This window comes from Bubalus bubalis, chromosome 10 (genome assembly GCF_019923935.1).
Source record: "Bubalus bubalis isolate 160015118507 breed Murrah chromosome 10, NDDB_SH_1, whole genome shotgun sequence".
In the NCBI taxonomy this organism is placed as follows: domain Eukaryota; kingdom Metazoa; phylum Chordata; class Mammalia; order Artiodactyla; family Bovidae; genus Bubalus; species Bubalus bubalis.
The window spans coordinates 80,109,466-80,137,454 of NC_059166.1; the positions used below are offsets into that span (position 1 = coordinate 80,109,466).

Sequence of the window (27,989 nt, forward strand, 5' to 3'; positions counted from 1 at the left end):
AGAAGATACTGGCAAAGAATGTTGAAATATATACTGCTCTTTTAAAGGTAAGAAACCATGCTCTTCCACCTTCATTTTACTAAGAATTAAGAAAGTACAGTTTCAAAAAAGACAACGTACAGGCTCAAATGAAATGGAGGATACAGCCAAGAGTTTGATGTTTAAAACCACATATGTCCAACAAATTAAGCCATTTCTTTAGTTTTTAGATTTGTATACTGATTAATCTTTTTCCAGCTTCTGCATTTCTCTGGTGGCTCAGGCGGTAAAGAATCCCCCTGCAACGCGGGACACCTGGGTCGGATCCTTGGGTTTGGAAGATCCCCTGGAAGAAGAACTCTCAACCCACTCCAGTATTCTTGCCTGGAGAATTTCAGGGACAGAGGAGCCTGGCGGGCTACAGTCCATTGGGTCGCAAAGAGTCGGACACGACTGAGCGACTTTCACACATGTGAGCCAGTCTAAGAAAAAGGGGCCCAAAAGGAAAGTAATTCTTTTTTTGCCGATTAAATTAATTGCTCAATGGTTCAAAATAGGGATAAACTGGACTTTTTTTGAACGAGAACGCGCAGTGTTGCCACAGACTCTTCAACCTCAAACCCAGCTAGGTGCCCAAAAGGTTCTCCTGGGTATGGAAGCTGGGTTTCTGAGCAGCACCACCTGCTGGCCCTACACGCGTCCTACTTCCTCGGCCCCCAATCTCGCTCTGGTGGACTTGCAGTCTTTCAGAATTCTTCGGCACGTAATTACAAGCACAGCAAAATATAATGTAGTTAGAAAGACCCAAGCCGCGAAACTGCACATCCCCAGAGATCCGAGAAGATCAGCCACTCGGGCTTCAGGGACGGGGCGTGGGGAAATAAGGCGGGGGCGGGGCCGGCGCGAGCTACCTTGGAGCGGCGCTGCTTCCGCCTCTCGCGGCCCCGGCCCCGCGACGCGATCGGCCGTCACGTGACGGCCGCGCGCCCGCGCGCGCGTTCCCGGCCGCTGCAGGCTCGTAGGCCGAAGAGAAAAGACGGCGAGGCGGCTTCGGCTGTGGCCACAGAGGTGGGAGTCGGGGCGAAGCCCACTCGAGGGGCAGGGTGAAAGTCAAGCCACTTCAGGGTCCTACTCGGGGAGAGGAGTGATGGCCCGCGGCGTCACCTCCAAGCGCGGCACACCCCGGGTCGGCCCTGTTCTCCGGGCCTGAGAGGGGCGGCGGCGGGGTCAGGGGCTGGGACGCGGGTGGACGCCCTTGGGCCGGCGCGGCCGCGGCAGTGGAGCCGAGCCGGCGTGGCACAGCTCAGCCGTTTCCGCCGCCCCTAGCTTGGTTGCTGTCAGAGGCAGGAAGACTGTGACGGACGCCGCGTTGCCCGTGGCCGCCGCAGCTGCTGCCCTGGGCGAGAGCCCGGAGCTGGTCACGGTCGGGGTGCGAGAGGCGGAGCAGCGGCCATTACTGCGCAGCCTCTTCCGCCGGGGTTCTCGTAGCTGCCTTCGGTGGCAGCCAGGTCCCTTTCCTGTCCCCTCAGCGCTGGTGTCAGGCCTCTACTCGGGGACTTTATGGGCCTCAAGATGTAGGGGCGGCGATGGTTGGAGGGGTAATCCCCCCGCCCCCAGCATCCCGTGCGGAGGCGTCCACTCGGGCCTTGGGTCCGGACGTAACAGTTCCTGCATTTTGTTTTTCCGGAGTGTCTTTGGCATCTTTTTCTCCCCTCTCCCTCCTCCTCCTGCTCAGTTCCTGGGTCTTGCCTAATCCGACGAGCAGTCCAGTCCCTCGTCTTGTCCGGGTTAAAGCGCAGCACTGTTGTTAAAGCATCAGAACCACTGAGAGGTGTCTCCGTACCCGCTGAGTCTCCAAAACCTCAGTGCATCTTGAAAGACGAGGCTGTTGCTTTGTTCTTCTGGTTGCTGGGTGCGGAGTTCTCTCCCTACCACCCCTCCACCTCCCCCCGCATCCCGTCTGAAAGGGTAAATGGATGTTCCATTGTGGCCGCTATTTTTTGTTTTCTGTGGGCACCTAGAGAAAGGCAGAAAAATTGTTTTGAGTTTATACACACTTCTGGCAACTAGATCTTTTTCTCTTGATATCAGATTTAGTATGGCTTTCTTTCTGTTCCCTAAGTGCCATTTTACTGAGCACTTATTTCTCAAGTTTCTAAAGTAGGTACATTTTGTTTGTTAAGTAATAGTGAAACTGGAATTGAGAGAAGAAAGCCAAGAAAGAGTAGAAAAACGCGTTGTCTTTGTGATTGATATTTTCAGGTGCCCCTCCAATGTGTGTACTTTTCTTTTTTGATTATATACTTTTTTTTTTCACTTAACATATGTATTTTATTGAAGTATAGTTGACTTACGCTGTTTCAGGTGCACAGGAAGGTGATTCAGTTATACATACATTATTTTTGAAGTTATTTCCCTTTATAGGTTATTACAAGATATTGATTGTAGTTTCCTGTGCTATATAGTAAGTTTTTGTTGCTTGTTGTGTATTTATTTTTTTAAATTAGAAATCCGCATTCTATGCATAGTGAGTCAAGCAAGTGGAATCAAAATGTCCTAAATTTTTTAGTCAAAAAGTCACAAGTTTTCTAAAATGTGCATATTGTATATATGTATACAAAGCTTTTCTACTGTGCTTGATAAAGATTTGAGAACATCAAAAAGAAAAGATGGAGAACTGGAAAATATAAATGAAATGGGAGCACTGAATATGAAATAGAAAAAGTGAAACAAACTAGATAAAAGTAAAAGATCGTCATATAGTCCAGTTGTTTTTAAACATGACTGCTCATTAGAAACATATCTGGAACTCTGGAGAAAAGCAATACCTGGGCATTTATGTTTTTCAAGAAATTTCAAGATAATTCGGATATGCATCTGGATATTAAAAAGTGATACAGGTTTTTCTATTAAATCATAGTTTTGGTGATACTGAGTTCTATTATTTTTCTGTTGATCAATCATGATAAATAATAATAAGTGAGTAATAGTTATATAATCACAATAGTGAAAGATGTTATCAGTTTTCACAATCAATGGCAAGATAAAAGATAATTACAATTGCAGGCCATAATGGGAACATGACTAACTTAACTATAAAATAATTATATACAATTTGGGTGGTCAAGCAGTGATGTGGTAAGTGGAAGTGCTTACAATGTGTGTCCTTTTAAAATAGGGTTTGAAAATACGTCATTGAAAGCAATATACGTTTCCAGAAATTGGAAGACTTAAGGCTATTTTGTTTTTTAAAAAGTGATTCTATATTCATACTTTTAAAAGACCTGACATATAGGACACAGGAAGAAAATCACCTGCTCAAGTAACGGGATTTATGATGTTGGCTTTGCTGTTTTTGTGACCAGCAAATATTGTTTGTGTTGAGTGTCTGGGAGTCTGTGGAGTGCGCTAACAAAACATGAAAATATGTCCAGTAAATCTAATTTTAAAGAGCAAACCGGAAGAGTGAAAACCCACTCTAAAAATAGATTTTGGATGTGTTTGCTTTTGCTTGTACATCTTAAATTGGAGCTTTTGTTAAGCTCAGTCTTTGATTTAGAATTTTGTTTCAAATGGGCCAATGTAAATTGTAATGTAAATTGTGAGCTAAATGAAAATAATTCTGCAAATGTTTACCTGTTCACATTTAATGTTAAAATGCAAAGCCCACATTTTTGGGTGAGAAGTGTAAAGTAAAGGTTTAATGCTTGGATATGAAGATTGTGAAGCCCAGAGATTGTCATACAGTAACTTTTTTTTATGGGAAATATTAAATGAAGTGGTGGAAATAATTCTTTAATACAGAGTAGTGTAAAATATTGGACCCCATTTAGTAGAAGCGAGTTTTGACTGAAGACTTTTGTTTCCTAGTATGACTTGTGCTTTCTGTAAGCTGTTTTAACAGGAGAGGAGATGGAAAGCTAAAAATGGAAAAACGTTAGGGCATTTAGTTACATCTCTCAATTTGGGACTCTCTCTTAAGTATTAAGATGTGTCTGCTAAATTACACCCACTCTATCTCTGTTCCTTTTACTGGTCCTTAATTTTTTTTTTCCTTTTTCTTTTTTGACTATAACAAAAGTTGTAAGATGTGTAATATTTTTCTTTTCTGTCACTGATCTCTTTTATGTAGAACATTTTATGTAGAACATTATGTGTATTTTGAATAAAGAGTAATAACTTTCATTAAACATTGGCTGTTAATAATTGGAAAAATACAGGAAATCTTCAGATCTTTATAATTTGATATTTTAACTGTCAACATGCTTATCTTTTCTTTGATTTTTTTTTAAAAGATAATCATTTATTTGAATCTATTATCTAAAAAAAACTTAGTCCATGACTGATTTGAAAAGTAGAATCATAATTAATCCTAAATATTTTCAGAGAAAATAATGGTGCAGTAAATAATAGGCTCATGAATTTGTTGAGTGGTCACACAATTACAAATAATACAATATTCATTTTCAGTTAAACTTGATTGGTTGAATGGGTAAATGATAATCTCTGAACTTTTATATATTTTAAAAAATAGTCTGCCACTTTTTCCCTTTAGAATTAAGGTGCAGAAATAACTGATTTAGTTTCAGATCTTTCCCTTTTTATGTTACCTTCCTAATAGTTTGTTTCGGTATATTATAATTTGCACCTTAAGAAGGAAACTTAACCCATTAACTAGTTGATAGATGCATGCCAAAATATAATGGTAAATTTTACTGAATAATTCATAAATTGTATTTAGTTTGGTGATAATTTACAAATCATTCATTGCAGAATGAATTATGTATGAGTTATTTATGTTTGCCAAATTATTTGTGGTCTGCAGTTAGAATTACACTATTCTTTTATCTTTGGTTAAAAGTAAAAGACTCCCCCTCCCTCCCTTAAAAAAATTCTTTGATTTCAAATGTATAAGTTTTCTGAGAGCCACTCAACTATTCTGAATATTACACATGACTATTCTGAATATTTCACGCCACACCATATGTTGTGCCCAGTTGGCATTACAATTGTCAGAGGCTAGGGTTGATGGATCTAATTGATAGAATTGGGATGCCTAAACCAGTCAGTTTTGATCACAGTAGAATATACGATTTTTTTTTAATCTATGCAAGCAGAGGTGTGAGTAAAGGAACATGGAGTTCGTTTTCTTTATTCAACAATTCTTGCACTAAATTGCAGGTTCTTTTTTTTTTTTTTTTAAGACTGTTGGTATGCAAGACATTCTAAACCTGCATCATGAGCATGCTAGCCACTTGCCACATGGAGCTATTGAGCAAGCTGTGTGGCTAGTCTGAACTGAGTTGTGCTATAAAGTAAAACATGTATCAGATTTCATGGAGTGTACATACACGTACACACACATGAGTATAAAATACCACATTAATAATTTATATAAAGTACATGTGGAAATGGTAACGGTTTGAATATATTGGGTTAAATGAAGTATACTCTCTAAATTTGATTGTTTCTTATTATTGTCATTAATAGAAAATGTTAAGTTACCTATGTGGCTTGCATGGTATTTCTGTTAGATGATGATATTCTTTGAGATACAGCACATGGAGGAAAATATTTTTTTAAGGATATACTTGAGTTTGAATCTCATCTCCCAGTATTGATAGCTTTGTGAATTGGGACTAAATCCTTGTGGGCTTGGGTTTCCTCATTTATAAAATTTCTCACAGAGTCATTCTGAGGATTCAGTGATATAATGCATCTACTTAGTGACCTTCAATATGCATATGAAATACCTGGAGATCTGATTCTCCTGGCAGAGAGTGGGGCTTTGGATATTTGTTTGTAAAGAACTTTCCGGTAATACTGATACTGCTGGTTGAGGACCAGAGTTGTCATATCTGGAAGTCTAGATTACTATATAGGTTTTAGTTCATTTTCCTCCCCTCAGCTATTATCCATTTACAGCCAGCTTTGAAATTTTAGCCACAGGAGATAGTGATTGGAAAGGTCCCTGTAGCTGACAAGATTTACTAAAGTCTGTTTTATTCCTGGATTTTAATCTGCATTCTGGAGAATTCACTGCCAGTGAAGAATAGCTGGGTAAATTATATACTTGTCAAAAGATATAAAGATGGCATCAGTTTTATAATTTGTAAATGTGGTAACTCCCTCTGTTGGATTTTAAGTTGTTTAAAGAAAGGATTGAAAGTTGTATACCTTTATAGCTTTTGTGGCTAGGTGCCTGTTCACAATTAGAATGTAAATATTGTTTTAGGTGATTAAATGAATTTAGTTTTTCATTCATCCAAGGAATACCAGCTCAAGACAGCAACAACTGATTGGCAGTTGACTAGCCACTTAGAGATATAAGTAATCCTTATCTCAGGGGTCCCATGGTTTACTGAAAGAGTCAGAAGCAAACAGATAATTGCAATGCATGTGGTAAATTCAATAATAGAAAAATTACAAAATATAGGGGAAGGAACAGCTTTTCCAGAGGCAATCAGAGAAAGGTAGTAGCATTCATAAACCTTAAAAGAAAGACTATACAGGTAGGAGGAAATACAGAATTACAAAAAGAAATTTGGAGAACTGAGTAATTTGGTGTAACTAGAGTATTAATCTATGGGAGTGGTTGTGGGAGAGAGTTATTTAGGTTTCAGGTCTTTAAGGCTGTTGAATATTGTCTGAGGAGCTTTACTTTATTGTGTAGGCTGGAGAGCCCATATAGGGCTTCACGTATGGAGGATTCATTTTTCTTTTTAAGTGTATCACATTCGGAGACTTAATTTAAGGGGTGATACTGAAGCAAAAGAATCAGATGGAGCAGTAGTCCAATGATGGTAAAAGTCTGAACTAGGGCACTAGCAATGGCAAGTGGAGGATAGATTCCAAAAGTGTTAGGGCTAAAAGTTGACAATTTGATGTAACATGTTGAAAGGGCAGTGAGAAAAATAATTTTGTATTTCTCCATTGGCACTCATTGGTTAAGGCACAGAAGCCGAGATGTCATGTTGTAAGATACATGCGGAGATAGGGGTGTGTAGAGTATGTGTAGATGAGAGACAGAGATGTGAGAGAGCCAAGCATTCTCTCAAGAAGTTAAAATCGTTGGACTCCAGATTGGGCAGAAAAAGAAATGGAATCAGGTATTGGAGAAAGGAAAGGAGGTGGGCAAGAGACTGGAGAGGCACTTGGAATTAAAGAGCGGGTGTAAGAATGAGTAAGTGAGCTGGAAGAACCAGACCTTGTGGTCTGAGAGTGAGTTTAAGATTTTAGAGAGACAGCAGTTTTAGGTGGCATCTAGTTCCAAGCGTGGCCATTATATTTTGTTGGGGCAGAGGGTGAAGTTTGTTGAATTTAGGAATTGAAAAATAAGGACAGTGTTTCTCAAATTGTATTTGATGGGACTACCTGCATCAGCATCACTTGAGGTGCGATTCTTGGGCTGAAACCCATGTCTACTGGCCTACAGTATCTCGAGTTAGAGTCTGAGGATGTGTGTCTCTGGAGAAGTTCAAGAACCTCTGAGTTAGGTGTTGAATGGTTTATTCTCAAGGATATTTAATAAATTCATAGTCAGGTGTCAGGAATTATAATGAATTGGATGACCAGTAGTGAGTAGATAGATTGTCAGTATTTTAAGGGTTAAGAGAATAGCTTTAGGGGATTACAGCCAATGGTTAGAGACTTTGAAGAATAAGTGGGGGTTTGTTTGTTTTGTGTTTAAGAGTAATGATATTAGAATAGTAGAATGTTTCCTATTGTCCTGTGTATGAAAGTGCGTGGTTTCTAATATTTTGAGTAGACTCTAGGAGGGAAGTGAATGATGGAGTCCTCTTTGGTGCCACTGAAGTTGTAGGCACTTAGTAAAGTGAAAGGGTTGTGGAGGGAAGTCAGGACACTGGAGTCCTTGTCATGGAAAGACTAGGTTCTAAAGTCAGAGTAAAATAAAAAGTCAAGTTGTTTATAAACACTTTTAGTCAGTTACTTTGAAAGGTCTTCAATTTTGAGATAGATTACATATTGTTTGGTCTGTTCTGTTAAACATTTGGTGAGATATGCTGGCTTATCTTAAAAGGGCATTTATCTAAAAAATCTTAAACACTAAATAAAATTCCAGGTTTTTTAGGGAGATAGATTCCCACACTGTAAGAGGTGCATGGAACTGAAAGAATAGCTGTCTCTTCTGTCTTGTTACTGTAGAGCCTGCCTCTCTCTTCATCATGTATGTTCTTTGCAGTAAATGAGCCCCCTGTAGTGGGCATGAAGTGGATGGAGGTAACACTAACTGTGAAGAAAGAGGACTAATGACTGAGATGATGTTTTGGTTGGTGCCTCAAGATGCCTGCTGTCCAGGAACCATCTTAATGGTTGTCAACTGGGGCATTCATATAGGTACCAGGAGATCCTAGTTAATGTGATGACCTTGCCTTCCCGTGCATTACCTCCTGTAGGAAGGCAGAGGCTGTGAAATACATATCATGTCCATATAGAACTTGTTTCACTTAAAAAACAATTCTTTTTTCTTGTAAAATATAATCAGTTGGCCATAGAGATGGGTTTATTTCTGCACTCTCTCTTTTGTTGGTGTATTTGTCTATTCTTACACCAAAACCACATGTATATTATGGTAGCTTTGTAATAAGTTTTGAAATCTTTAAGTGTGAATTCACCATCTTTGTTCCTTTTCAAAATTGTGTTGGCTATTTGGGGCCCCTTTCAATTCCATATGAATTGGAGGATGAGTTTCTTCATTTCTGAAAAAAAGAAAAAAAACTATTGGGATTTTGATAAGAATTATGTTGAATCTGTAGATCACTTTGGATAGTTCTGTCGTCCTCATAGTTTTCCAGTCTATGAACACAAGTTGTGTTTCCATTATTTTGCTCTGAATCTCTTTAAGCAGTGCCTTGTAGTTTTTCAGTGTGTAAGTCTTTCACCTCCTTGGTCAAGGTATTTCCTTCCTTCAGATGCTATTATAAGTGGGAATGCTTTCTTGATTCCTTGTTTGAATTGTTGATATAGAAACAGAACTGACTTTTTGTGCATTGAACTTATAAAGTACACCTATGCTAAATTTGTTTTAGGTTTAGCAGCTTTCTTCGGGATTCTCTGGAATTTTCTGTATAGAGAACAGAGAAAATTTTACTATCTCTGCAAATAGATCTGGTTTTACTTTTTCTTTACCAATTTGTATGCCTTTCATATCTTCTTCTGATCTGATTGCTCTGGCTAAAACTTCCAGTGAAGTGTTGAATAGCAGTGGGGAAAGCTGGCATCCTTGTCTTGAAATTTTTCCTCTTCGAGATAAAATTTGCCGCTGAATTTTATTAAATCAAAGAATCATACATAATTGACTAATTTTGTTGAGAAGTTGATGTTGAAATTTTTCTTTTGCAGCACAGGATGATCCAGCAATGGAGGAGAAAATTCTGCAAACTGGCTGATTACTCATGAAGATGAGATTTTATTTTTGTGGCACGCATCTGTGGGGTCTGTAATAGAAATGTAAGTATGGCATCATGGTTTTTACAAAGCTGCAACAAGTTAAATGACTGGTATAAAATGTAATAAATCGAGTATCAGTTTTAATCAAACAAAATGAATGTTTTATATTGACTTTTAGATCTTTAATTGAATTGACAAGTTTCTTCACATTTAATTACTATTAATATAGGCTTCCAAAAAAAAAGTCTCTTCATAGGGAATAATCCCTATAAAAGTGAAACTGAAGATAGAGAAATTTGCACATAGAAGGCTAAAAAACTGGAAAGATCTCCAGGTCTTTTAGGTTCTACTTATTCTTTACATAGTAATTTATTTAAATAAACAAAGTTAATTTTTTTTTTTTTAAGTACATTATTGCATTTTAATTCTTATTGGAGTCACTCTAGTCCCCAGTTTTACTAGTTCTATTTTCCTGTCAGTTTCTCTTTGTGAAATATGCTTTAAAATGTTAACACTACCTCTGTCTTGGCTATATTGAACTTTAGTCTGTTATTGATGAAACTTTTTTACACAATGAACATCATATTTCCATCTTCCAAGTTGACAGTTTTTGGTGATTACAGTAGTTAAAATACTTGACCAAAGAGTAACCCTTATAGATACTACTTCATATGTTCTCCCCGTTTGACATGTAACTGTTGTTATCTACTTTTCTAGTGTGATGCTTTGATTATATACTCCCATTAAAAGTATTACCATATCATTTTTAGTGTTGAGAATTTTAATAAAAGACAAATGAAACCAGTAAGCATTTTTCTTTAAAATTGGGGCAAATATAGTTTTAATTTAATCCTGTTTACATGTTATCTGTTTATATACTTCTGTATATTTTTTAATCCTGTAGGTCAGATAGTCTGACCATCAGACTATCCCTGCCATCAAGGAATTAGACTGTAGTTTAGTAAGTAAGACACATACATAATTAATACAGTGGAAGAAATACTATATTGAGACACCAGTAAAACACTTTCAGAACTGAGAGAATGTATTCCATCTGAAGAGTTTAGAGTGAACAGGGGAACTTTTGGTTTGGTCTTAAAGAATGAATAGAATTTTAACAATCAGAAAATTAGGAATTATTTTTCAAGCCAAGGGAATGGGGAAGGGCACAGCTGCCTAAATATCCAGGCATCTTAGGGGAGTCAGGGAGCAATCCTGTGTGTGAAGGTCAATGGGAAATAGAGACTTCACAGTTAGTAAAGGGAATGAGTGTGTTTATTTGTACCTACTTGTTGCCTGGTGCTTACTGGATGTTTTACTTGGATTATTGAACTCAGTCTTAAGATTGTAGTAGCCTTATTTACTAATGAAGAAACAGATAAAACTCATTTTCCCTGGGTCATTGTTTACCAGATTTCTCAGAATTATCTGCTAGGGCACTTACTGAAAACAGATTTTTAGACTCTTAATGCAGATGAGTCCAAATTTCCAAGAGATAGCACATCAGCTAATTCTTATCTTTGGAGAAGTTTGGGAAACACTGTTCTAGGTCAACATAGTAAGAATAAATGATGGATTTTTAACTAAGTCTTGCTTTACTCTGAAGTTTGTGTCAGTGTACTTGAAAGTTAGTGCTTAGCAATTTTGATAACATTATGTAGGCAGTGCTGCTGCTCCTGCTAAGTCACTTCAGTCGTGTCCGACTCTGTGCGACCCCAGAGATGACAGCCCACCAGTCTCCCCCGTCCCTGGGATTCTCCAGGCAAGAACACTGGAGTGGGTTGCCATTTCCTTCTCCAATGCAGGAAAGTGAAAAGTGAAAGTGAAGTCGCTCAGTCGTGTCCGACTCGTAGCGACCCCATGGACTGCAGCCTACCAGGCTCCTCCATCCATGGGATTTTCCAGGCAAGAGTACTGGAGTGGGGTGCCATTGCCTTCTCCATTATGTAGGCAATAGAAAACTACTGAAGACTGAGTGGAGGAAAGACTAATTAGATAATTAAACTGAGGAAAGATGAGAGGAAGAAAGACTGAGAGGTCAGGAAGGCCACTTGAGAGGTCAGTATTTTGTATAAGAGTGTGCCCAGGAGGCCAAAATTAAGGTCACAGGCTTTAGTAACAAAGGGGACACATTCTATAAAGGTTTTTGTTGCAGAAAAGCAAAGTAGCCAAGGAATAGGGGAGTGCTGAGGATGACTCCTAAGTTTTATCCAAGATAGAGACCAAAAGAAGAGGATGTGGGTTTAAAGGAGTTAATTTTTATTTTAGTCATGTTTGATTTCAGGTGACTGGAGAATATTGAGGTAGACCTTTTGAATACAGAATTGGAAATATAGCTCTTAGGAATCCGGAACAGTTCCAGATACTACATTTTGGGGATATGAGATTTACATTCATACATATAAATTTGGAATATCCTGTAGATTGTCTAGGCATAAAATGTAATATTGAAAATTTTGTCACTCAGAGTCTCTGTGAGGAATCCTGGTATTTCAGGGAAACTAAAGAAGGTGGGGGGGGTGGGGGCGGGGAGAGGGGGAAATGATAACTGGGAGAGAGTACCGTCATGGAAATGAATAATATAAATTTTTAGATAGAGTCTGTGGTTAATATCATTTAATGCAATGGAATCAAATAGATAAGACTGAAAGAGATCATTAGACTTAGCATGTTAGTTGATTTTGAAATTTAGGAATAGAATATTAATTGAAATCTTGGAGGAATTGGGATGGTTTAGCTTGGAAAGCTACCAGTACTCCATCCTGAGCCAAGAGGAATAAGATAGAATGAAGATAAAGATAAATTTTGAGGAGTCATTCATACCTAATTTCTTAATTTGAGGGTTCAGGATATCTCTTAACTAAGAGGTTGGGAAACTTTTATAATAGTCTTTGGGACAATAAGGAAAGAAAGGTGTCTTGGTTAAGTAAAAAGTAATTGATACCAGGCACAATGGGTTCTGGGAACTCAAAATAGCTAATCAGTGTATGGTGTTCACATATTTTGCACCATGTATTTCACTACAATTGTGGAAATTTTCATAAGTTGAGTAATTTTTGTAACTTTGCTCCTTGCTTGATCCTTTTTTTTTTTTTTTTTGCAAATGTCTGCCCTTGTGGCTTTTGAGGGAGTAGTCTTACTTTATTCCCCATCCTTCTCTGCCATTCTTCTTGTCCACTGCCTCACTTACAAATGTTGGAGTAATCCAAGGTTCTGTGATTAGCCCTTTTGTGTGCTGTCTGTGCAGATTTAATTTGGGCATCCATCCATTTTCATGTGTCAGTAATCGTGTATGTGTTGGTGGCTCAAGACACTTCTTTCTGCTTAGATTTCTTGAGCGTACCTGTCCAGTTAACTCAACTGTCATATGCCTGTCTTCATTTGAAGACTTTATAAATATCTCAAAGTTACAATGTCAGAACTCACCTCAGATTCTGAATCTTGATCATCCATCAGTAACTAAGTGCTTTCATTTCTGTTTCCTTAGTATTTCTTATGTTCTACTGTTAGAACCTTACATCTGTCCCTTCCTTCCCATTATCTTTTTTACCTGGATTATTATAAATTCTAGTTTCCTTTTGGCCTCATCCTGCCAAGTCTTCCTCCAAACTTCTGTCCAACTGGTCTTGATAAACTAGTAAACCAACTTGTCACTTCCTAACATAACCTTTCAGTGAATTCCTCTTGACTCCTTAGGAGTTAGTATAAGGACCAACTTCATAGAGATCCTTGAACTCCTTAAATTATATGTAAGATTTCCCTAAATTTTTAATAAGGCTGTGACCAGAAGTGTTTACGAACCGTTTGCATTTAAAATGTTTAAACTTTATTAAGATTCCATAATATAGAAGGTCTCTGCTGTGCTTCTTTGCACAGTACTTTTCATCTATTCAAATGTATCTATTCCCTCCTTGCTAGTTACCATTTCTTCCTTTGTACTCCCTGGTATCTGTTATACTTATCAAAAAATCATTAGGTAATGCAGTGTTCTTTAACTTTGATGGCAGACTTTATTATGCATTTCCTTTCCTAGTGCCATGGGCATGGTAGATGCTCACACATGTTCTCTGTTCAAAGTTGAAAAGGAATAAGGAGAAATACATGACAGCTCTTGGCAGCAGGTGATAAAATGTCATTCTTCTATCAGTCTGTGAAATTTCTTGTAACTTCCTGAAGCCTTATCTTTCCTAAAATTACTGATGGTGGTTCTTATATTTGGATAGACATGGTTGTTTTAGAAACAATATGTAGCAGTTAAGAGTAAAGACTCTGAAGTCAGATCATCTGGGTTATGGAACCTAGATTTGAGGCTGGCTCAATCACTTAATGAACTATGACTTTGGGTATATCATCTGAGCTTTTTGTACCTCAGTTTCCTCATCTGTAAAAAGGAAAATAACAGACCCAGTTTGTAGGGTGATAGGAGGATTAAAGTATTTCACAAAATATCTGCCACATATTATGCAATCAGTAATTGCTAGTTGTTAAATAGTTTACTATAATAAAACATACATCAATAGGCATCCAACAGAAATGAAATGACTTCCCTTGTAGCTCAGTTGGTAAAGAATCTGCCTGCAGTGCAGGAGACCCGGGTTCGATTCCTGGGTCAGGAAGATCACCTGGAGAAGGAAATGGCAACCCACTCCGGTATTCTTGCCTAGAGAATCCCATGAACAGAGGAGGCTGGCAGGCTACAGTCCATGGGGTTGCAAAAGTCAGACACGACTTAGCAACTAAACCACCATCACCACCAATTACAAGACACTGTGCAATAGGAAAAGTTAAGAATTTTGTCTTGAGGACTTAGGAATGGTCATTGTGAAAATTTTAATGTTAAATTTTTAACTTGTATTAAAGTTCAAACTCTTTATATTCCAACAGAAGTAAAGATTTGAGGAATTTAAAAAAAAAAAAATTTTGGGAAGGAAGATGACATTCTTTTTTGATAGGTCTCCACAAAAGAGCTTGTAGTACTTTATTCTTTGTTCTCTTTCATGTTTTTAATTGGGTTCTGAGCCCATACTTTAAAAAAATCGGTTTTTCAGTATTTGTAGTTTTTATTGGTGTCAGAAAGTTCCTCAATACTATGTAAGCTAAAAATCTTTCTCATTTATAGTAATTTTACCTTTCCTTTGATTAGATGTCTTGAAGAAGATTAGACAAAATCTGAATACTTACAGATTTCCAGTGAATCTGCCTATATCCCTCTGTATTTGATCTTGTTGCAGAGAAGTCTTAATTAGCATTAATAGACATTTTTTCATCTTCCAGAAATATTTTACATCGTTTAGAAGAATGGAATTTATGCGTAAAAGTAATAATAGCCCATTAAGGGTTCAGTTGGTTAAAAAAAAATGTCTTGGGAAGTGACTGATACATTTGTGTTCTTCAGTAGAGTTGGACTAACTTCCTTCCAAATTTCTACATATTAATTTAGTAACCAGGAAATAAATTTCCTTTTTTAAAATGATCTCTAAAGTTTCCTAAGAAATTTATTACTTAGGGAATATTTCTCTTTAATTAGCACTCTCTTTGTCAAATCCTTGCTCTACAAAAGGGAAAGAAAAAAAAGCATTTCTTACTTACATATTCGTAGGATCCTCTGCACAAATTTAGCCTTCAGCCTATTTGAAGATCATCGAAGGCTTCCCAGGTGGCTCTAGTGGTAAAGAACCTGCGCGCCAATGCAGGTGACCTAAGTGATGCAGGTTTGATCCCTGGATCGGGAAGATCCCCTGGAGGAGGGCGTGGCAATCCACTCCAGTATTCTTGCCTAGAAAATCCCACGGACAGAGGAGGCTCACAAGCTACAGTCCATAGTGTCACAGAGTTGGACACAACTGAAGCAACAGCACACGTGCATGGAATGTCTTACAGATGGGCAGGCTAGTGGTTTGGTTGCTATGTCTTTATCTTCTTACATATCTTAATGGTATCTTGTCTACTGCATGTACTTAATACAGAATTATGTAAAAAGTACTTAAAAGTTTTTCTTCCTCATGTCTTGCTTGGGATACACTAGGAGTATACTTGGTGAGCTACACAGAATCATAATTTGGTATTTGCTATGGCAAATTGATAGTTGAAAGTTGTTGTTGTTCAGTCCCTAAGTCATATCTGACTCTTTGTGACCCCATGGACTACAGCACACCAGGCTTTCCTGTCCTCTACTCGCTCCCAGAGTTTGCTCAAATTCGTGTCCATTGAGTCGGTGATGCTATCTAACCATCTCATCCTCTGCTCCTTTCTCCTTTTGCCTTCATCTTACCCAGCAACAGTCCTTTCAAAGAGTATTCAGTGTTGATATCCTTTAAGATTGACTGGTTTGATCTCCTTGCTGTCCAAGGGACTCTCAAGTCTTCCCCAGCACCACAATTTGAAAGCATCAATTCTTTAGTGCTCAGCCTTCTTCATGGTCCAACACTCATATCCGTACATGACTGCTGGAAAAACCGTAGCTTTAACTACACAGACGTTGTTGACAAAATGATGTCTCAGCTTTTTAATACACTGTCTGGGTTTGTTATAGCTTTCCTTCCAAGCAAGCGTCTTTTAATTTCATGGCTGCAGTCACCATCCACAGTGATTTTTGGAGTCCCAAGAAAATAAAATCTGTCACTGTTTCCATTGTTTCCCCTTCTATTTGCCACGAAGTGATGGGACTGGATGCCATGATCTCTTTTCTTGAATGTAGACTTTCAAGCCAGCTTTTTTATTGTCTTCTTTCACCCTCATCAAGAGGCTCTTTAGTTCCTCTTCACTTTCTGCCTTTAGATCAGTATCATCTGCATATCTGAGGTTATTGATCTTTCTCTTGGCAATCTTGATTCCATCTTGTGATTCATCCAGCCCGGCATTTCATGTGATGTACTCTGCACAGAATTAAATAAGCAACATGACAATATATAGCCTTGACGTAATGCTTTCCCAATTTTGAACCAATCTGTTATTCCATGTCCAGGTCTAACCTGGATACAGGTTTCCCGGGAGACAGGTAAGATGATCTGGAATTCCCATCTCTTTATGAATTTCCACAATTTGTTGTGATCCACACAGCCAAGGCTTTAGCGTAGTCTGTGAAGCAGAAGTAGATTTTTTTCTGGAATTCTGTTGCTTTCTCCATGATCCAGCACATACTGGCAATTTGATCTCTGGTTCCACTGCCTCTTCGAAACCCAGCTTGTACATCTGGAAGTTCTCGGTTCACTTACTATTAAAGTCTAGCTTGAAGGATTTTGAGCAAAATTTTGCTCGCATATGAAATGAGCAGAATTGTATGGCAGTTTGAACAGTCTTTGGCATTTCCCTTCTTTGGGATTGGAATGAAAACTGACCTCTTCCAGTCCTGTGGCCATTGCTGAGTCTTCCAAATTTGCTGACATACTGAGTGCAGCACTTTTAACAGCATCAGCTTTAGGATTTGAAATACCTCAGCTGGAATTCCACCACCTCCACTAGCTTTGTTCGTAGTAATGCTTCCTATGTATGACCCACTTGATTTCACACTCCAGGTTGTCCGGCTCTAGGTGAGTGACCACACCATTGTGGTTATCCAGGTCATTAAGGCTTTTTTTTCTCTAGTTCTGTGTATTCTTGCCACCTCTTTTTGATCTGTTCTCTTAGGTCCTTAGTGTTTCTGCCCTTCATGGTTGTCCTTGCATGAAATGTTCCCTTGATATCTTCAACTTTTTGAAGAGATCTTGATAGTTGGCCTTAAAAATAGCTGTGAAAAGAAGAGAAGCCAAAAGCAAAGGAGAAAAGGAAAGGTATAAGCATCTGAATGCAGAGTTCCAAAGAATAGCAAGGAGAGATAAAGCCTTCTTCAGCAATCATTGCAAAGAAATAGAGGAAAACAATAGAATGGGAAAGACTAGAGATCTCTACAAGAAAATTAGAGTTACCAAGGGAACATTTCATGCAAAGATCGGCTTGATAAAGGACAGAAATGATATGGACCTAACAGAAGCAGAAGATATTAAGAACAGGTGGCAAGAATACACAGAAGAACTGTACAAAAAAGATCTTCACGACCCAGATAATGACTAAGTTCTGATCACTCACACTCACCTAGAGCTGGACATGCTGGAATGTGAAGTCAGGTGGGCCTTAGGAAGCATCACTTCGAACAAAGGTAGTGGAGGTGATGGAATTCCAGTTGAGCTGTTTCAAATCCTAAAAGACGATTCTGTGAAAGTGCTGCACTCAATATGTCAGCAAATTTGGAAAACTCAGCAGTGGCCACAAGACTGGAAAAGGTCAGTTTTCATTCTGATCCCAAAGAAAGGCAATGCCAAAGAATGCTCAAACTACCGCACAGTTGCACTCATCTCACACACTAGTCAAGTAATGCTCAAAATTCTTCCAACCCAGGCTTCAGCGGTATATGAACTGTGAACTTCCAGATGTTCAAGCTGGTTTTAGAAAAGGCAGAGGAACCAGAGATCAAATCGCCAACACCCGCTGGATCATGGAAAAAGCAAGAGAGTTCCAGAAAAACATCTATTTCTGCTTTATTGACTATGCCAAAGCCTTTGACTGTGTGGATCACAACAAACTGTGGAAAATTCTGAGAGAGATGGGTATACCAGACCACCTGACCTGCCTCTTGAGAAACCTATATACAGGTTAGGAAGCAACAGTTAGAACTGGACATGGAACAACAGACTGGTTCCAAATAGGAAAAGGAGTACATCAAGGCTGTATATTGTCACCCTGCTTATTTAACTTCTATGCAGAGTACATCATGAGAAATGCTCGGCTGGAGGAAGCACAAGCTGGAATCAAGATTGCCAGGAGAAATATCAATAACCTCAGATATGCAGATGACACCACCCTTATGGCAGAAAGTGAAGAAGAACTAAAGAGCCTCTTGATGAAACTGAGAGTGAAAAAGTTGGCTTAAAGCTCAAGATTCAGAAAACTAAGATCATGGCATCTGGTCCCATCACTTCATGGCAAATAGATGGGGAAACAGTGGAAACAGTGGCTGACTATTTTTTTGGGCTCCAGAATCACTGCAGATGGTGATTGCAGCCATGAAATTAAAAGACGTTTGCTCCTTGGTAGCAAAGTTATGACCAACCTAGCTGTTGCTGCTGCTGCTGCTAAGTCACTTCAGTCGTGCGAAGTTGACTCTGTGTGAGCCCATAGATGGCAGCCCACCAGGCTCCCCCATCCCTGGGATTCTCCAGGTGAGAACACTGGAGTGGGTTGCCATTTCCTTCTCCAGTGCATGAAAGTGAAAGTGAAGCCACTCAGTCGTGTCTGACTCTTCGCAACCCCATGGGATGCACCCTACCAGGCTTCTCCCCGCAAGGGATTTTCCCAGCAAGAGTACTGGAGTGGGTTGCCATTGCCTTCTCCAGACCAACCTAGAGAGCATACTAAAAAGCAGAGACATTACTTTGCCAACAAAGGTCCATCTAGTCAAGGCTTTGGTTTTTCCAGTGGTCATGCATGGATGTGAAAGTTGGACTATAAAGAAAGCTGAGTGCCGAAGAATTGATGCTTTTGAACTGTGGTGTTGGAGAAGACTCTTGAGAGTCCCTTGGACTGCAAGGAGATCCATCCAGTCCATCCTAAAGGAAATAAGTCCTGGTTGTTCATTGGAGGGACTGATGTTGAAGCTGAAACTCCAATACTTTGGCTACCTGATGCGGAGAGCTGACTCATTTGAAAAGACCCTGATGCTGGGAAAGATTGAAGGCAGGAGGAAAAGGGAACAACAGAGGATAAGATGGTTGGATGGCATCACCAACTTACGGACATGGGTCTGGGTGGACTCCGGGAGTTGGTGATGGACAGGGAGGCCTGGCGTGCTGCAATTCATGGGGTCGCAAAGAGTCAGACATGACTGAGCAACTGAACTGAACGTTGAAAGTTCTTTAGGTGAAATAATGAAGCTTTAACTATCTTCTGTTTTCTGATGATGTTTATCCAGTTTTATCTCATTCTAATGAGGGAACCAGAATAGCTGCCCGAAAAGAATTGTTTTGCCTTCCCTAGTATGTTACTTTCACAGTTCATGTCTTCCCCTGGGATGTCTATCATTTTTTTTTAATTTGTTAATTATATGTTTACATTTATTTATGCATGCAAGAGTAAGATTCATATAAAGTATTGGTCAGGATGGAGAGGAATGCTTTTAGGTTGAAAACTTTCTTTTTCATAGATAAGGTAACTGCATCGAATGGAAAATTGATATTTGGGGTTAATTTTATTTATAATACAACAGGGTCTGAGACTGTGTATCTTTTAAAAGTATGGCATTCATCCAAGTTGCACTGTTAGATACTTAATTTACAGTTTAGTAGACTTCTATTTTTCTTTTTAAAATGTTTAAATTTATTGGCCTTTCTTTTGTCCAGAAGGCACCTAGATCATTTAGGTGTATATGAGATGTTGCTATTGTTTTTCCAAAGTAGTGATGAGCAGTAGCTCATTTAAACATTTTGTCTTACAAATAGAATCAAATCTCTCTCTTACTCAGTTAAATTATTACTTGTGGATGAAGGACTTCCTTGTTTTTAATTGGGCCTTAAATGTGGAAATTAAAAAAAATTTTTTTCAGAATTTCATTGACTGAATTTTTTTTAATTGAAAGGGACAAAAGAATATATTGTTCACTCTTTCTTTAGCTAATTTTAGCTAATTTTAGTTCTTTTTGTTAGTACAATGTTTTAAGTTATTCTATGATTTAAATGTAGCAATAGGACCTGATGAATGAAACCTAGTTAGTCAGTGCCTTACAACTGTTTTCAGTTGTTTTTTCCTGAGAACAGTATATATATCAGATCAGATCAGTCACTCAGTCCTGTCTGACTCTTTGCGACCCCATGAACTGCAACACACCAGGCCTCCCTGTCCATCACCAACTCCTGGCGTTTACTCAGACTCATGTCCATCGAGTCAGTGATGCCATCCAGCCATCTCATCCTCTCTCGTCCCCTTCTCCTCTTGCCCCCAATCCCTGCCAGCATCAGAGTCTTTTCCAATGAGTCAACTCTTCGCATGAGGTGGCCAAAGTACTGGAGTTTCAACTTCAGCATCATTCCTTCCAAAGAAATCCCAGGGCTGATCTCCTTCAGAATGGACTGGTTGGATCTCCTTGCAGTCCAAGGGACTCTCAAGAGTCTTCTCCAACACCACAGTTCAAAAGCATCAATTCTTCGGCGCTCAGCCTTCTTCACAGTCCAACTCTCACATCCATACATGACCACAGAAAAAACCATAGCCTTGACTAGACAGACCTTTGTTGGCAAAGTAATGTCTCTGCTTTTGAATATGCTATCTAGGTTGGTCATAAGTTTCCTTCCAAGGAGTAAGCGTTTTTTAATTTCATGGCTGCAGTCACCATCTGCAGTGATTTTGGAGCCCCGAAAAATAAAGTCTGACACTGTTTCCACTGTTTCTCCATCTGTTTCCCATGAAGTGATGGGACCGATGCCATGATCTTCGTTTTCTGAATGTTGAGCTTTAAGCCAACTTTTCCACTCTCCACTTTCACCTTCATCAAGAGACTTTTTAGTTCCTCTTCACTTTCTGCCATAAGGGTGGTGTCATCTGCATATCTGAGGTTATTGATATTTCTCCTGGCAATCTTGATTCCAGTTTGTGTTTCTTCCAGCCCAGCATTTCTCATGATGTACTCTGCATATAAGTTAAATAAACAGGGTGACAATATACAGCCTTGACATACTCCTTTTCCTATTTGGAACCAGTCTGTTGTTCCATGTCCAGTTCTAACTGTTGCTTCCTGACCTGCATATAGGTTTCTTAAGAGGCAGGTCAGGTGGTCTGGTATTCCCATCTCTTTCAGAATTTTCCACAGTTTATTGTGATCCACACAGTCAAAGGCTTTGGCATAGTCAATAAAGCAGAAATAGATGTTTTTCTGGAACTCTCTTGCTTTTTCCATGATCCAGCAGATGTTGGCAATTTGATCTCTGGTTCCTCTGCCTTTTCGAAAACCAGCTTGAACATCAGGAAGTTCATGGTTCACATATTGCTGAAGCCTGGCTTGGAGAATTTTAAGCATTACTTTACTAGTGTGTGAGATGAGTGCAATTGTGCGGTAGTTTGAGCATTCTTTGGCATTGCCTTTCTTTGGGATTGGAATGAAAACTGACCTTTTCCAGTCTTGTGGCCACTGCTGAGTTTTCTAAATTTGCTGGCATATTGAGTGCAGCACTTTCACAGCATCATCTTTCAGGATTTGGAATAGCTCAACTGGAATTCTATCACCTCCACTAGCTTTGTTCGTAGTGATGCTTTCTAAGGCCCACTTGACTTCACATTCCAGGATGTCTGGCTCTAGGTCAGTGATCACACCATTGTGATTATCTGGGTCATGAAGATCTTTTTTGTACAGTTCTTCTGTGTATTCTTGCCATCTCTTAATATCTTCTGTTTCTTTTAGGTCCCATACCATTTCTGGCCTTTATCAAGCCCATCTTTGCATGAAATGTTCCTTTGGTCTCTGATTTTCTTGAAGAGAATTCTAGTCTTTCCCATTCTGTTGTTTTCCTCTATTTCTTTGCATTGATCGCTGAAGAAGGTTTTCTTCTTGCTATTCTTTGGAACTCTGCATTGAGATGCTTATATCTTTCCTTTTCTCCTTTGCTTTTGTCTTCTCTTCTTTTCATAGCTATTTGTAAGGCCTCCCCAGACAGCCATTTTGCTTTTTTGCATTTCTTTTCCATGGGGATGGTCTTGATCCCTGTCTCCTGTACAGTGTCACGAACCTCATTCCATAGTTCATCAGGCACTCTATCTATCAGATCTAGTCCCTTAAATCTATTTCTCACTTCCACTGTATAATCACAAGGGATTTGATTTAGGTCATACCTGAATGGTCTAGTGGTTTTCCCTTGTTTCTTCAATTTCAGTCTGAATTTGGCAATAAGGAGTTCATGGTCTGAGCCACAGTCAGCTCCTGGTCTTGTTTTTGCTGACTGTATAGAGCTTCTCCATCTTTGGCTGCAAAGAATATAATCAATCTGCTTTTGCCAATAAACAGAAAAGAGAGGAGCTAAATTCAGTTTATCAAGTATTTATTATGTAGTGTGTATTAGATATCTTAGAAAAGGGAATTGAGTCAAAACATGAATTTTCCCCATTTTACTGATAAGAAAACTGAAGTCCAAGAAACATGCTGTGAGATGAAGCTGGCATGAGAGCTGGCGTCCAGACAGACTATGCAGGGCATATAGATCCTGGTCTCTAACCTGAAACCAAGTTTTTAACAAGACATAAGGCTGGACCCATTAAAAGGCATATGCAGTAATTTAATAAATATTGTTTACTTGATGACTTGGGAAGGGCAGAGATGGACTATAGTTGGATTTAGGGGACTGTAGTTGGATTTAGGGGATATTTAGGAGATAAAATGTAGGACTTGCTAATGTTTTGAATGGGAAGGGGTTAGGAGAAGCCAAAGATGGAGAAGCTGTATACAGTCAACAAAAACAAGACCAGGAGGTGACTGTGGCTCAGATCATGAACTCCTTAAAGTTACCAAATTCAGACTGAAATTGAAGAAAGTAGGGAAAACCACTAGACCATTCAGGTATGACCTAAATCAAATCCCTTGTGATTATACAGTGGAAGTGAGAAATAGATTTAAGGGACTATTTCTGATAGATAGAGTGCCTGATGAACTATGGAATGAGGTTCGTGACATTGTACAGGAGACAGGGATCAAGACCATCCCCATGGAAAAGAAATGCAAAAAAGCAAAATGGCTGTCTGAGGACGCCTTACAAAATAGCTGTGAAAAGAAGAGAAGCGAAAAGCAAAGGAGAAAAGGAAAGAAAGATATAAGCATCTCAATGCAGAGTTCCAAAGAATAGCAAGAAGAGATAAGAAAGCCTTCCTCAGCGATCAATGCAAAGAAATAGAGGAAAACAACAGAATGGGAAAGACTAGAATTCTCTTCAAGAAAATTAGAGATACCAAGGGAACATTTCATGCAAAGATGGGCTCGATAAAGGACAGAAATGGTATGGACCTAACAGAAGCAGAAGATATCAAGAAGAGGTGGCAAGAATACACAGAAGAACTGTACAAAAAAGATCTTCATGACCCAGATAATCACGATGGTGTGATCACTGACCTAGGCCAGACATCCTGGAATGTGAAGTCAAGTGGGCCTTAGAAAGCATCACTACGAACAAAGCTAGTGGAGGTGATGGAATTCTAGTTGAGCTATTTCAAATCCTGAAAGATGATGCTGTGAAAGTGCTGCACTCAATATGCCAGCAAATTTGGAAAACTCAGCAGTGGCCACAAGACTGGAAAAGGTCAGTTTTCATTCCAATCCCAAAGAAAGGCAATACCAAAGAATGCTCAAACTACCGCACAATTACACTAAACTCACATGCTAGTAAAGTAATACTCAAAATTCTCCAAGCCAGGCTTCAGCAATATGTGAACCGTGCACTTCCAGATGTTCAAGCTGGTTTTCGAAAAGGCAGAGGAACCAGAGATCAAATTGCCAACATCTGCTGGATCATGGAAAAAGCAAGAGAGTTCCAGAAAAACATCTATTTCTGCTTTATTGACTATGCCAAAGCCTTTGACTGTGTGGATCACAATAAACTGTGGAAAATTCTGAAAGAGATGGGAATACCAGACCACCTGACCTGCCTCTTAAGAAACCTATATGCAGGTCAGGAAGCAACAGTTAGAACTGGACATGGAACAACAGACTGGTTCCAAATAGGAAAAGGAGTATGTCAAGGCTGTATATTGTCACCCTGTTTATTTAACTTATATGCAGAGTACATCATGAGAAATGCTGGACTGGAAGAAACACAAGCTGGAATCAAGATTGCCGGGAGAAATATCAATAACCTCAGATATGCAGATGACACCACCCTTATGGCAGAAAGTGAAGAGGAACTAAAAAGCCTCTTGATGAAGGTGAAAGTGGAGAGTGGAAAAGTTGGCTTAAAGCTCAACATTCAGAAAACGAAGATCATGGCATCTGGTTCCATCACTTCATGGGAAATAGATGGGGAAACAGTGGAAACAGTGTCAGACTTTATTTTTTGGGACTCCAAAATCACTGCAGATGGTGACTGCAGCCATGAAATTAAAAGACGCTTACTCCTTGGAAGGAAACTTATGACCAACCTAGATAGCATATTCAAAAGCAGAGACATTACTTTGCCAACAAAGGTCCGTCTGGTCAAGGCTATGGTTTTTTCTGTGGTCATGCATAGATGTGCGAGTTGGACAGTGAAGAAGGCTGAGCGCCGAAGAATTGATGCTTTTGAACTGTGGTGTTGGAGAAGACTCTTGAGAGTCCCTTGGACTGCAAGGAGATCCAACCAGTCCATTCTGAAGGAGATCAGCCCTGGGATTTCTTTGGAAGGAATGATGCTGAAGTTGAAACTCCAGTACTTTGGCCACCTCATGCGAAGAGTTGACTCATTGGAAAAGACTCTGATGCTGGGAGGGATTGGGGGCAGGCGGAGAAGGAGACAACAGAGGATGAGATGGCTGGATGGCATCACTGACTCGATGGACGTGAGTCTTGAGTGAACTCCGGGAGTTGGTGATGGACAGGGAGGCCTGGCGTGCTGCGATTCATGGGGTCGCAAAGAGTTGGACATGACTAAGTGACTGAACTGAACTGAGAAGGACAGCTTCAGTGATGGATTTCTGGCTTGAAAAGCAAATGAATAGGTGTCTCCAGAGGGGCATTTAGGGAATAAGTAAATGAGGAAACAGATCATAAATTCAGTTTTTTAGCCAAGAAGAGAGCTAAAGTAGGTAATTAAAAGATAGTTCTAGGGCTAAAACGAAAAACCCGGGCTGGTGATTATCATTTTAGGAAGTGGTAACAATTGAAGCCATGAACGTAGATGAGATCATCTTGAAAGAGTACAGCAAGAGGAACGTTTGTGTGGTTTAGAACAAGCCGCAACAATAAAAAGTCCATTAAAAGAAAAGTTGTTTCACAGAGGGGGAATGAGATGACTGGTTTAACCAGTGTTTTTAAGATTATACAGCAGAGAAACGGAGTTTCTAGGATTTCAGCTCTAGTCATTTTACATGGTCTACTTGTCAAGTACCAGAAGTACATTAATACATGGAAGTATTGCAGAATTGCACTTAGTGGTATCCTAAAAGGCTATAAAATTTGTTACTTTCTGTGATTGTAATCTGAATTATTTTTAACCATTTTTTGTTTTTCTCTACTGTCCAGACTGATTATAAAAGTCTAGATGGATTGTACATTTTAAAATCTTAGCATTTAGTTCTATTCTGTGAATAGAAATGGTATATTTATTTCAAATCTATACTTTGGTTGTACCTTTTTATTTGTGCCTCATTTCCCCCCACAAATAAGAATAAATTCAAATCAAAAATATTGTTCTACATAAGTTTTTTCTCTGCTTTCAATTTTGTGTCTCCATTGTCTTGACTTGCATATAATTGGTGCTTAGTAAGTGTTTTCTGAATGTTGAATTAAGATTTTGGAAGAGTTAAAACAAGATTTTAATATTACATGTATTTTCTCTCATTTTCTCAGGATGGCTGGCTGTGGAGAAATTGATCACTCTATAAACATGCTTCCTACGAACAGGAAAGCAAATGAATCCTGTTCTAATACTGCACCTTCTCTAACTGTCCCTGAATGTGCCATTTGTCTGCAGACATGTGTTCACCCAGTCAGTCTGCCTTGTAAGCATGTTTTCTGCTATCTGTGTGTGAAGGGAGCTTCATGGCTTGGAAAGCGATGTGCTCTCTGTCGACAAGAAATTCCCGAAGATTTCCTTGATAAGCCAACCTTGTTGTCACCAGAAGAACTCAAGGCAGCAAGTAGAGGAAACGGTGAATATGCCTGGTATTATGAAGGAAGAAATGGGTGGTGGCAGTATGACGAGCGCACTAGCAGAGAGCTGGAAGATGCTTTTTCCAAAGGTAAAAAGAGCACTGAAATGTTAATTGCCGGGTTTCTGTATGTTGCCGATCTTGAAAATATGGTACAGTATAGGAGAAACGAACATGGACGTCGCAGGAAGATCAAGCGGGATATAATAGATATACCAAAGAAGGGAGTAGCTGGACTTAGGCTGGACTGTGATGCTAATACCGTAAACCTGGCGAGAGAGAGCTCTGCTGACGGAGCGGACAGTGTACCAGCTCAGAGCGGAGCTTCTGTTCAGTCGTCTTCTGTGAGGCCCCTGACGTCAGTAGACGGTCAGCTAACAAGCCCCGCCACACCATCCCCTGATGCAGGCACTTCTCTGGAAGACTCTTTTGCACATTTACAACTTGGTGGAGACAGCATAGCGGAAAGGAGTCATAGAGGGGAAGGAGAAGAAGAGCATGAATCGCCATCTTCAGGCAGGGTACCAGCACCAGACACTTCGATTGAAGAAACCGAATCCGATGCCAGTAGTGATAGTGAGGATGTATCTGCGCTTGTTGCACAACACTCCTTGACCCAACAGAGACTTTTGGTTCCTAATCCAAGTCAGACAGTATCTGATCGATCAGGAACTGATCAATCAGTGGCAGCAGGTGGAACAGTGAGTGTCAGATCTCGAAGGCCTGATGGACAGTGCACAGTAACAGAAGTTTAAATAAAAGTTTTCAGATCCATGCGCAAGATGAAAATGGTTATCTGTAAACTTCTGCCCACGTAACATTATACTCATCCCTAGTAGTGCATTTTGGGAGTTGGGGTGGGAAGGGGTATGGGAAGGATAGACCTGTAATTAAAATGTCTAACACATCTCTGTTGAGAAATTTATTTAATATAAAGAACTTGGGTGTTAATAGTTGAGAGCTGTCCAGTAATAACGCAGTTTTCTTGAGGTCTGTTTATTTTATAGTTTTTTAAAATACCTTCAGTTCTTTTGGCCAGCGTGTGTGTACTTGTGCATTAATGGTCCTCATCTGACTACTGCATTGGCTCATATTTTTCTGCATGGATTGACATAAAACCATTACCAAAATTTGGCACCTACGAGATGTCTGGTATCAGTATGAACAGAAAGCTTAAATAACGTGAGAACAAATGTGAATTTGGGGTTTTAGAATAACAACTACTTAACAGTAAAGTTACTGAAATGGAAATGTAAAGGAAACAGCTTATAACTTATGTTTCAGAATCTTGTTTGTAACACACTTCATGGCATTCTCATAGGCTTTGCTGTCTAGTCCTTGTAGTTAAGAGGTTTTTCTTGATCCACGTTTTTTTTTGATTACAGACTTTATAATTTAATAAATATTAGAATTTATCAAAATTAATCTGTCTCTTGTTTGAATCTGGAAGGGAATGGAAACATTTTGTGGCCAAAGATCACTAAAAAGGTGGTGATTTAAATTGGTGGTATATTCAGCTTACATGGCCACTTGCTCAGAAAAGTTTGATTTCTTCTTAGAGAAATTTAAACAGTCTCCAGGGAATTTTCATGGAATAAATATGTGTGGAAATAAACCTAAAGCCTGTCTTAAATAACTTGATAGTAGAGGCTATGTATATACTGGGGTTTCCTTGCCAGTCTTCATTAATGGCTAGCACTTACATGAATTCAATGATAGGTTTATTTCTAAACAGCATTAGTAGACACAAACTC

General features: G+C 39.2%; 1 protein-coding gene across 2 annotated transcripts; it reads left to right on the forward strand.

Annotated features, from left to right (window-relative positions):
* Positions 1–891: 891 nt before the first annotated feature.
* RNF146 (ring finger protein 146) lies at positions 892–27,660 on the forward strand. 2 transcript variants are annotated; one of them, XM_006046700.3, is made up of 3 exons: positions 892–1,047; positions 9,343–9,450; positions 25,934–27,660. In XM_006046700.3, coding segments are annotated over exons 2-3 (1,059 nt in total). In that variant the 5' UTR covers positions 892–1,047; positions 9,343–9,448; the 3' UTR covers positions 26,991–27,660. The 2 variants fall into 2 exon arrangements, with proteins under 2 accessions (XP_006046762.1, XP_006046763.1); XM_006046701.3 differs by having other exon boundaries at positions 900–1,047; positions 9,348–9,450.
* Positions 27,661–27,989: the final 329 nt, after the last annotated feature.